Source organism: Oncorhynchus keta, chromosome 13 (genome assembly GCF_023373465.1).
Source record: "Oncorhynchus keta strain PuntledgeMale-10-30-2019 chromosome 13, Oket_V2, whole genome shotgun sequence".
In the NCBI taxonomy this organism is placed as follows: Eukaryota; Metazoa; Chordata; class Actinopteri; order Salmoniformes; family Salmonidae; genus Oncorhynchus; species Oncorhynchus keta.
The window spans coordinates 40,133,098-40,145,490 of NC_068433.1; the positions used below are offsets into that span (position 1 = coordinate 40,133,098).

At 43.4% G+C, this 12,393-nt stretch overlaps 1 protein-coding gene across 8 annotated transcripts in view; it reads right to left on the reverse strand.

Annotated features, from left to right (window-relative positions):
- LOC118392329 (dedicator of cytokinesis protein 4-like) overlaps positions 1-12,393 on the reverse strand; it is a 151,568-nt gene that overhangs the window by 90,439 nt on the left and 48,736 nt on the right. For all 8 annotated transcript variants that reach the window (XM_052460147.1, XM_052460146.1, XM_052460148.1 and 5 more), the window contains exon 8: positions 2,153-2,304. In XM_052460147.1, the coding sequence (XP_052316107.1) occupies positions 2,153-2,304 (152 nt within the window). The remainder of the gene's footprint in view (positions 1-2,152; positions 2,305-12,393) is intronic.

Consider the following 12,393-nt stretch of genomic DNA (forward strand, 5'->3'; position numbering starts at 1 on the left):
TTCCCTTTATAGTGCACTACTTTTTGACCAGAGCCCACCGTCAAAAGTAGCTGGTGCCATTTGGGATGTGGCCAGATTCCCCTTCAAGACAACATAGGTGGCAGGAAGATGAACTCAGCGGGCACTCAGAGCTTCCAGACAATGGAGGAACAATGGAGGAAGACAGCTGAAGAAAGCTGAACAGTCGTCCCCCCCCAGCCCACAGCCCCCAGCCAGAGAGAGAGAGAAAAAGAGAGAGTGGGAGAAAGTAATTAGTTAAGACGAGATAAGATAAAGTGCTGCTTGCATAGAGAGAAACGAATTCATATAACGTGACAGTCGGCTGGGATAAGTTGGATGCGTCGTGTTTCTTATGTCTCTGGGCTAGAAGATGCACAATTCCATCAAGTCTATATCAAGGTAAGAATCACATAAATAATATAGTCTTTCAAACGATTCTGGCTATGTTTTGCGGGGGGTTACGTTTATATTTATCAAGCAACTGAGCGACAGCTATGATATACGTAGTGCTAAGCACTCTTACTTCTTAATGCATTTCAAACGGCATGGCATTACAATTAAGGACCAATTACCGGGCACAGGTGCTTAGTGGCAAGCTTTTTAAAAGAAAGCGCGCGAGAGAGAGCGAGCAAGACAGCGAGAGAGAGCTGGTTGGAGCAAAAATTAAGATAATACCATTGAAGCTAATTATACACTCTGCGACAAAGTAGCATGCTGGGAAAGTGAGAATTGCCTTCATTATCATGGACTTCAGAGCTGTGAGTAAGAGAGCCAAGAGAGCACACTTAAATAGGCCCCTTTTTAAAGTGAGTCCCACTGGCACTCTGCAGGTAGGTATTTTATTCAGAACCTGCTCTTATTCCCCTGTGCACACTCTCGACGTTCAGGCAGACAAAGCACGCCATCAACACAGCCTGCAGAGAAGGTGAAAATATGTGTTCTCTCATGTGATATTAGTCACAGATTAGTCACAGCAACACTCACAAGGGGAAGAAGTGTCACAACTAACTATAGGATGAAAAGCTCCCGGGAGGATGAGACAATAGTGCAACATCCATTGACAGTTATCTGGACAACAGACTCTACAATGAATTCTGGGACATCAGTCTATCGATGCCTAATAATAACTGTGTATGAATAATGGTTGACTAGATACACTTGGCTTCTCGTCTCCGTTGCACATGCTGAAACATTCATCCCATCACCATCAGCCTAGTTTCTATCATGTTAGCCACCGGGTACAGACGTCAGACACTGTTGTACAGAAAGAGGACGCTTGAGCCTCTATTCTCACACTTCCCTTTCTTTTTCTGATGAATGGATTCATTTGCGAGTTGAAATGGAATTTCCTCCCTTTGACTCATGACACACTCAACTCTTCATAGGAAACAGTGACGTTAATTCACACAACATTCTTACCGACGGGCCACTGTGTGTGTGTGTGTGTGTGTGTGTGTGTGTGTGTGTGTGTGTGCGGGCGGGCGGGCGGGCACGTGGATCTATCCAAGTGCGTGTGTGTGGTGTTCCTTCACACGTAAGCACCCGTGTGCCTCCCTCAACTACTACCACCAGCAACGGCCAACCGCAAACAAACCCTGTGACGTGGCTTTGAGACAGACTTGTGTTTACAGTCAGATGAAAGGAACACGGTCTTACCCACTTCAACCATGCCACCAGCTCACTGTGACGCAGCATTACAGTCCGATAGGATTGGCCACAAGTGTGGTAGCCTCAACGGAGACCAAGGGAAAAAAACACAACCGATAGACTGGTTGCTAGACGCCGGAACTGGTTCAAAATGGAATTCCATTGTTAGTTGCAAAGACCCCCAACACAAGGTCAGAGGTCAGTCAAACCTGTTCCCTTCAAAACAACATTATGAGACCCTACCCACTTAAATATATAATGCCATGCAATAAAACACAACACAAAATGTGTTCATCCCTTTGAATTTGATTTGGGGCAGCCGCCAGCAGATGCAAGGCACACATGCTACAATTTACACGTTTACACGTACGAGCGCACACTTCAAAGTCAACAACATATCGATAGTAGCACATCACTGAGAACGCATGCCAATACAGTGTTTCGTTCTAAGTTGTATACCCGTGTTAGTATCAGGACATACAGTCACAGAGGTTGCACCGTTTACCTGAGTGGCTTGTTCTCCCTGCCGTCGTAGATGTGGAAGAACACCTCCAGCTCCTCTCCCAGGTTGGAGCTCATCAGGCTCTTCATGTGGACGAAGAGGTGGTGCGTGCTGGCCGGCACCGGAGTCTCCTTCTTACGGTGACGGTGCTCCATCTGTGGTGTGGGCAAACAGGATCAGAGATCATCTGGACGGCGCAAAAACACCAGTCTAGTCTGGCGCGTTATGGTCAAAAGGGTCGGAAATGTCATAGCCCTGATGGTCATCAGCCTGCGGAAACACGGGTCTACTGGTTGTTTATTATCGGAACTAGGGATGTCAGGAAGACAGTGGGCTAGCGCTCTGCAATGTGTGCACACAGGATTAGACATGTCTAAACCCTGATGGTCATCAGCCAGTTCAAACACAGGTCTTTTATTATAGCATCTAGACACAGCCTTATCGTTGGTTCTGAGTGCAGAGATTATCCCGTGAACACAATTGAATAACTTTCCCTTTTTCAATGAACTGATTTATTCGGCGTTGACCTTCATAAAAAAAAAATGTAATGATCTAATTTGACTTGAATGAAATACTCCAAAGTGGACCTACAGTAGCTCTGTGAAAATAAATGGCAGCATTGGCTTTTCAAGCTGTTCTTTCTACTCTGGCGTTTGCCTTTCATCTCAGTTGAGGAAAGCGCTTTATAACTGGTTGAGTAGAGCAGGTAAAGAGAACGAGGTAATTTCAGATTTATGCTGCAGTTTCACCCTTTCGCTCCAAATCCCATTAAAGGGGCAATCAGCAGTTGAAACATCCATTGATTCCCATTTGATTCTTGAAGAATATAACTTACACATGCCTCAGGAGCTTAGTTTAACTGTCAAACCCCATCAGAACACTTATTTTACTCCAATGTTTGTGAACATCCATAGATCATTTCTCCCGACCCATCCATCAACTTTTTACCAAAACAGTGGCGAGGAAAATGCTTTTTTATTGTTTCAACTGCTGAATGGCCCTTTAAGTCAAGCTGTGGAAAAGCTGTGCATATTATTTTCCCAAAAACGTGTTACGTATTCCATTTAATTCCAGAGGCTGCACGTTCACAGCACGCTTCCTTAATAGTCGCCCAAATCCAATTTGTTTCAGTTAATATGCTGCCCTCTTTGTAGAAAAAAACACACACAACACATGAGGAAATACACACACACACACACACACACACACACACACACACACGCGCCATTTACACCTTTATAGGAAGGATGTCACAATGCAGAGTGCTTCAAAGGAATTATATTTATTTAATTTGCGCACACACATACACACACACACACACGTGCCATTTACACCTTTATAGGAAGGATGTCACAACGCAGAGTGCTTCAAAGGAATTATATTTATTTCATTTGCGCACACACACACACACACACACACACACACACACACACACGATCAGCCATGTCAAACTGGGATAGAAGGAACAGTAGCACAATGTACCCACAGCATCAAGCCTTATGCACTCTTAAGCACTGGATAATAATGTATCAAATCAACCAGATCTACAGTATATCTCTACATTATTATCTGACACAGCAGTGTAGTACTGTAAAGGCGTCCGCTTGGAAGAGTTTGTGCATAGATTATCACGACATTTTGTGACGTTTTGGTTTGTTTTGGACTTTGGTATGTATTTTTTCGGTTCGGGCACACAAAATGTTTTCTTGAGGCAAGCTGAAGTCGTTTGCCAAAGTCTACGCCCCTTCGTCGGTGATTGGTCAACAGTAGGCATTCTTCAGTAAAGTCTTTGATGTCATTCAACGAGGGTCGACTAGCTTTCATTAACATTTTCTTATTTAGAAATACTGCACCAAACATCTCAGTTAGATGTAAAATTGCTCGACTAAGACCTCAGCAAAAAACGTCAAATTACTGACAGATTTCTTGAGTTACCTTCTGACTATTTTGAGGAACTGTCTACGGTATCTCAAAATGAACAAAGAGTACTCTTCACGCTTTTTTCTTGTTTTTCAAGCAAATGTCTGTTAAGGGAGTATGCCAGCACACTCGTTCGGTTCACCAGCCACCAGAAGCATGCTGACGCCTTAATACAGATTATTCACAGCTCGCTGCACAAATTTGCATAAACTGAGGACAGAAAAAGAATGAACTCTCATCTTCCTTAGTCATTGTCTCTGTGTTGGTGCCCAGTACAAGGACAAAAGAAGGACTGGTGGCAAACAGCTAGGACCCAGTCCAAGTCTTCCTTGCACTCTTGCATGCACCCATTCACTCATTCACTCACCCACCCACCCACTCACTCAACACCTCACTCACTCACCCACCCACCCACCCACTCACTCACCCACCCACCCGACCACTCACTCACTCACTCACTCACCCACCCACCCACTCACTCAACACCTCACTCACTCACCCACCCACCCACCCACTCACTCACCCACCCACCCGACCACTCACTCACTCACTCACTCACTCACTCACTCACTCACTCACTCACTCACTCACCCACCCACCCACCCACCCATTCACTCACTCACCCACCCACCCGACCACTCACTCACTCACTCACCCACCCACCCACCCACTCACTCACTCACTCACCCACCCACCCACTCACTCAACACCTCACTCACTCACCCACCCACCCACCCACTCACTCACCCACCCACCCGACCACTCACTCACTCACTCACCCACCCACCCACTCACTCAACACCTCACTCACTCACCCACCCACCCACCCACTCACTCACCCACCCACCCGACCACTCACTCACTCACTCACTCACTCACTCACTCACCACTCACTCACTCACTCACTCACTCACTCACCCACCCACCCACCCACCCATTCACTCACTCACCCACCCACCCGACCACTCACTCACTCACCCACCCACCCACCCACTCACTCACTCACTCACCCACCCACCCACTCACTCAACACCTCACTCACTCACCCACCCACCCACCCACTCACTCACCCACCCACCCGACCACTCACTCACTCACTCACCCACCCACCCACTCACTCAACACCTCACTCACTCACCCACCCACCCACCCACTCACTCACCCACCCACCCGACCACTCACTCACTCACTCACCCACCCACCCACTCACTCACCCCCTCACTCACTCACCCACCCACCCACCCACTCACTCACCCACCCACCCGACCACTCACTCACTCACTCACTCACTCACTCACTCACCCACCCACTCACTCACCCACTCACTCCACCAGATGGTTGCTATTGTCCCTGCCGAAGCCTGCCCTGCATTCATCTTCACTGTTTTTTCAGCGATAAGGACTAAGAGGTGGAGGAGAGGAAGATGCTGGGATGGAGGAGGAGGAGAAGAGAGGCGAGGAGAGGGGGCACCAGCAGGCATCGAGACGTTATGTTTTCTGCGGCTCACGTAACAGGGTTAATCTCCCAGTTCGGTTTCATCTGGAATGAATAGGCTCACGTGACAACTGATAGAGTTTCATTAGCATCTTTCTTCTCTGTCTCAACTATACAGTACGTTAAGGCAATGTCTTGCGTGACTGATTCTGCCTCACTTAATACGGGAGGGGAACTGGTGTAGTGTGGTATTGTAACTCAACCGTTCAAACTGTTCAAATATTGTTCATAATATATATAACAATCAAACCATTGAGCAGATGCTTTTATCCAAAGTGACCTACAGTCATGCACACGTTTTTTACATGTGGGTGATTTTTGGTAATCGAACTCACGATCCAGCTGCTACAGAGGACCAGGTTCACCGTGTAATATTTTCTAGCAAGTAGCGTGAAACAGAAACAAGTATTGTAACAGTCTAAATGTCCCTGGGTTTTAGAGAGAGAGTTAAATACAGCTTACTGAGATTCTTAAGAGATCACATAATAATCAAGGCTACAGTACATAAGGATCCTTCCATTATGCCTTTATCACATGAAACGTGGGGCAAAGGACAATCTGAAAATAAAGTATCCTGGACCAGTACGGTTCGGGTTGGCACAATAGTGTGACACTGGTTACTCTCTCCATGTATGCTAGTGCTAATTGGAGACGGTATGTTGACCTAGGTAAACCTGAACTATGCCATCGCCACTGTTCAGTATGACAGTGTAGTGAGCCCTACTGTCCCTGCTCTGCTCTGGGCTCTCTGACCTACAAGCTCAGTGGTCCTAAACACACATCTGAATTACCGGTAGCGAGGTTGGCACAATATAGTGGAAAGAATGGTGCTTTTAATCACCAAGATCGGGTCACAATAAAGTAATAATATATATGAATGTACCATTTAGCAGACACTTTAAATCCAAAGTGTCTTACAGTCATGCGGGCGGGCATACATTTTACGTATGGGTGGTCCTTGGGAATCGAACCAAGCCTCCATGCTCCACCAAGTATTCTTGAAGAAATCATCGAACCGAACACTCACGCTCTGATGCAAATCATTTGTGTTTTGTTGGACAAGTGCACCTTAGTTTCTTTCTCTAATACTCACTGTAAAAAGAGGAACGGCACTGTTGTTCATCTGAAGTGCCTTTTTCTGAGTGGTATGATCCAAAATGAAGCTTTGGTTCGTTCACCGTATTCTATTACGTTTGTGTCTGAAATCAAATTAATAATTGGACAGATCAATATCAGTTTCTGAGTTGGATGAAAGCTTCTAAATTGCTTTCAACACCTCAAGCGCTATGCTTAGCGGTGGGAGAAATGTAGCAGCAGCCGATCAGAAGAGCTGGAGGTGTGGCCTATTGGGGGTGTGACTTTGTTTGTTCTTTTGGCCACCCGTGAGCGTGAATGTCATTCCAGGTAATATGTTCTTCTTTTATGATTATATGTTCACTGCCAGCACTGAATCATAAAGAAATTGGAGGATATCTGAAGGAAATCTGATCAAAGTATGAAAAATGACTGTTGCTTCTACATTGATAAAATGTGATCATAAAGTTACTGGCCCCCTCCTGTTGATTCATTATTAAGGGGACAAGGTGAGCTTTTTTAATTTAACCTTTATTTAACTAGGCAAGTCAGTTAAGAACAAAATCGTATTTATAATAACTGCCTACCCTGGGACAATTGTGAACTGCCCTATGGGACTCCCAATCACAGCCATATGTGACGCAGCCTGGATTTGAACCAGGTACTCTTACACTGAGATACAGTGTCTTATACCACTGCACCACTTGGGAGCCCATTTTAATTATCCACTGGTATCATGATATATTCTCTTACCTAAGGCGTGTTTGCAGATGGGCATGGTTTATATAGATAGATAGCTACTCTACTGGTGCTCAAATGTTTACTGTAGGGTGTTAGGGTAAACTTTTCATTATATTTACTATCTACCTATGGCAAATATACTTATATGTTTCCCATTTTATCTGTGTCTGGTGTTAGCTAGATACTGGCTAGCTAGGTCTTCAGTCTGCATGGAGCAAAAGGTGGGGGGAAGGGTCGTTCAAAACTCTGACAGTTGTCAAGTCAACACATCCATCCGTCAGTGCTGCTGAGAAACGCAGCACAAAGGACATGCCAGATGGGAGAAGTAAATATATATATATATATATATATTGTTGATGCAATTTCAATGTCGCTTGAGTTGTTTTGTGCATCACCAATTTAGCTTGAGGGGATTTTTACTGCAACACTGCATCCTAGTTGCTTGGCATAGGCGTTTCAAAGAGCTGTCACTCAAGGTGAGCTCATGAATATAAGCTCCTCCTGGTAGTTAGCCATGAGAGGAAAAAGTACTTTTCAGAATGACTGTACAGGATTTTGAAATAATATCTGCGTAAGTAATGTGATATTAAAGAGCTGGTCACCATCTGGTTACAATATTGTAACCAGTTAATGTGAAAGTCTTAGGTAAAGAAAGGGTTTGGAGTCTTTATTTCATGTTATACAAAGAACGTAATATTTTGAAATGTACAGGAAATGTATTTAATTCCTTGTAACCTAATTGAAGAAATGTGAATAGGTAAAAATAAAAAATGTACTTGGTACAAAATGGGTTATATATATATATATATATATATATATATATACACATACATACATACATACATACATACATACATACATACATACATACATACATACATACATACATACATACATACATACATACATACATACACACACAAACTACCATTCAAAAGTTTGGGGTCAGTTAGAAATGTCCTTGTTTTTGAAAGAAAAGCACATTTTTTTGTCCATTAAAGTAACATCACATTGATCAGAAATACAGTGTAGACATTGTTAATGTTGTAAATTACTATTGTAGCTGGAACCTGATTATTTTTGTGGCGTACAGAGGCCCATTATCAGAAATCATAACTCCTGTGTTCCAATGATACGTTGTGTTAACTAATCCAAATTTATCATTAGAAAACCCTTTTGCAATGATGTTAGCACAGCCGAAAACTGTTATTCTGATTAAAGAAACAATAAAACTGCCCTTCTTTAGAACAGTTGAGTATCTGGAGCATCAGAATTTGTGGGTTCAATTACAGGCTCAAAATGGCTAAAAACAGAACTTTCTTCTGAAACTCGTCAGTCTATTCTTGTTCTGAGAAATTCCATGCGAGAAATTGCCAAGAAACTGAAGATCTCGTACAACGCTGTGTACTACTCCCTTCACAGAACAGGGCAAACTGTCTCTAACAGAATAGAAAGAGGATTGGGAGGCCCCGGTGAACAACTGAGCAAGAGGATAAGTAAATTGGAGTGTCTAGTTTGAGAAACAGATACCTCAGAAGTCCTCAACTGGCAGCTTCACTAAATAGTACCCACAAAACACCCGTCTCAACATCAAGAGTGAAGAGGCGATTTATTAGGTTTAACAAAAGGATAAAAGTAAGTTGAATGTTGAAAGAAATCGGTTGCAACTTTACATAATAAAATACAACAGTTTACACTGAACCATATATTTGGCTTGTCACCTAAAACCCTCACAAACTTTTACAGATGAAAATTGAGAGCATCCTGTCGGGCTGTATCACCGCGTGGTACAGCAACTACACCGCCCACAACTGCAGTGCTCTCCAGACGGTGGTCTGCACAACACATCACTGGGGGCAAACTATCTGCCAATCCAGGACACCTACAGCAACCAATGTCACAGGAAGGCCAAAAAGGACAACAAATCCCCGAGCCACTGCCTTTTCACCCCACTATCATCCAGAAGGCGAGGTTAGTATATGTGCATCAAAGCAGAGGCTCAAAGCAGACTGTTGAATAGCCATCACTAGCAGAGAGAGGCTGGCTGCTGCCTACAAACAGACTTGAAATCATTGGCCACTTTAATAAATGGAACACTAATCAATTTAACAATGACACTTTAATAATGTTTACATATCTTGCATTACTCATCTCATATGTATATACTTCTATACCATCTATTGTATCTTAGTCTATGCCACTCTGACATTGCTCATCCATATATTTATATATTCTTAATTCCATTCCTTTACTTAGATCTGTGTGTATTAGGCATTTGTTGTGAAATTGTTATATATTACTTGTTAGCTATTGCTGCACTGTTGGAACTAGAAGCACAAGCATTTCACTACACCCGCAATAACATCTGCTAAACATGTGTATGTGACAAATACAATTTGATTTTCTTTGAACAAATGATGTTTGTTTGTGGTGGTCATGTAATTTTGTCTGACGGTTATTGTCACGCAAAACATTGCCGTTCTCACGGTAATTGGCCGTTAATTAACATAAACACGATTAGCATCTCCAGGCATCCACACACACACACACACAAGCTGCTGATGCGTGCGCCCTTTGGATCATCTACAGTAAAAACATATATAATAAATCAATTGAATATACACCATCACAATACATCCATTATTTATTTTAGGCAGGTCTAGAGAAACATTATGACATGAAGAAAATGAATTCAGAAGAATAGAATATGTTGGCCTACTGTATGTTATCTGACTATGCTTCATGCCATAGGCTGTAGGCTTGTTCATTTAGCTGACAAGACAAGCGTATAAGTCCCATGCCAATTATTTTATATTATATGATTTTATAGTAAGAAGATTATAATTGAACTTAGCTGAGTAACATAGAAATTATACTTTTTTCCCATTCCGGAGTTAGAGTGCACATACGAAGTAGCTATGTTGAGCGTAAAAGTGAATTTGAAACAGGTCCTATATGTTAGATTTAGAGGTGCTTGACAACTCCAATTCATCCCAAAGGTGTTCCCAACGAAACAGGTCAGGGTTGAGGTCAGGGCTCTATGCAGGCCAGTTAAGTTTTTACACACCAAGCTCATTTCTGTATGGGCTTTGCTTTGTGCACAGGGGCTTTGTCATGCTGAAACAGGAAAGAGCCTTCCCCAAACTGTTGCCACAAAGTTGGAAGTACAGAATCATCTAGAATGTCATTGTCGGCATTAAGATTTCCCTTCCCTGGAACTAAGGAGCCTAAACCATGGAAAAGGGCCCCAAACCATAATTCCTCCTCCACCAAACTTTACATTTGGCAGGTAGCATTCTCCTGGCATCTGCCAAAACCAGATTAGTCCATCGGACTGCCAGAGAACGTGTTTCCACTGCTCCAGAGTCCAAGCTTTAAACCACTCTAGCGACGGCTTGGCGTTGCGCATGGTGATCTAAAGCTTGTGTGCAGCTGCTCGGCCATGGTTCTTGTGCTGACGTTGTTTCCAGAGGCAGGTTGGAACTCGGTAGTGAGTGTTGCAACCGAGGCCACACGATTTTTATGCGCTACTTGCTTCAGCACTCGGCTGTACCGTTCTGTGAGCTTGTGTGGCCTACCAAATTGTGGCTAAGCCGTTGTTGCTCCTAGATGTTGACAGTGCAATGTTGAACGTCACTGAGCTCTACAGTAATATTTGTCTATGGAGATTGCATGGCTGTGTGCTCGATTTGGCTGAAATAGCCAAATCCACTCATTTGAATGGGTGTCCACATACTTTTGTATTTCATTAAACTGTTGACAGCTCCTCTCTCTGGGCGCTGAAGAAAGGAGACAGGGGAGGAGATTGAAACGCGGTGGTGAGATATTCTGTAGCTTAAGGTAATGCATTAGCCTATTCATTATGAAAATATAAAAAGCGCCCTATTACTAGGCTATTCAAACTCAAATACAAATTCATTATAATGTAGGGTATCTCTGAAATTATGTACCAAATATATCTTAAATCTGTTTTTTTGGGGGGGGAAGGGTTGGACTCATATATAGGCATAAGCTCTAATATGCATATGGATGTTTTGAATTAATCATCACCATAGAAAGCACTTTCCATTTCGTTGTGCTAGGCTTTGAAACAACATCCACAATGACCATATTTTACACTCAGTTTTAACCTGCTGTTGAACATCTTTCTTCAAATTGATCATCACAGTGAGGTGAGTTGTAAAAGCACAATACTGTTTTCATGTATTTTGATGGGATTTTTGCATTGATGTCAAAGTGGTTAGAGGGACAATAGAGTCCTGAGAACCCGGCCATTAGCGACCTGATGATCATTATAGAGTTGGGTGCTACTAACACATGTCCAGAGTGCATAAGAGGTGATTACTGTGACACAACGGTCACATAGAATTTGACTGCAGTCCTGACTAATGACTGCCGGTGTCGCGGTAATGCAGTCACCGCAACAGCCATATCTGCAACTTAATAAAGCCACACAATGCGGAGGGACACAAATAACGATCTGCCTTTGTCACCAAACAAATGAAACGGGGTCTCTGCTGCTGTTGTGACGATGATGGTGATGTTATTATTGTTTTGCGTCCATGACGACAACAGTAATTGTTTCGTTCTTCCCCCTTTGTATCTTCCGTCTCAGTTACTAAGGAATTACTGTAATGTTCCACATCCTACAGGCTGTAATGGAGATGCATTAGGCTTTTATTTCTCTCATCCCTCACTCCCCTCTTTCTCATCCCCATGTACCTTCTTTGTTTATCAAAAAAGGATTAAGTGCCTCAATTACATTGTGTGGGAAAAGAAAAGCCATCCTCACATCAGGATAGGAGCATCAGGCAGGGGGGGTGTGGTTCCTATGGTTACGGGGTGGGAGACAGAAATGGGGAGGGGCTGTGGAGGAAAGCCCTGCCTGGGGAGGAAGAGTGAGGAAGGGAAAGGCGAAGGGAGACTTATGTGCCTTTATTCCGCCTTAAAGAGTAAAATACACACCTGAATCACAGAAAATAATACTGCCACACACTCAGCAGTCACAAGGGCTA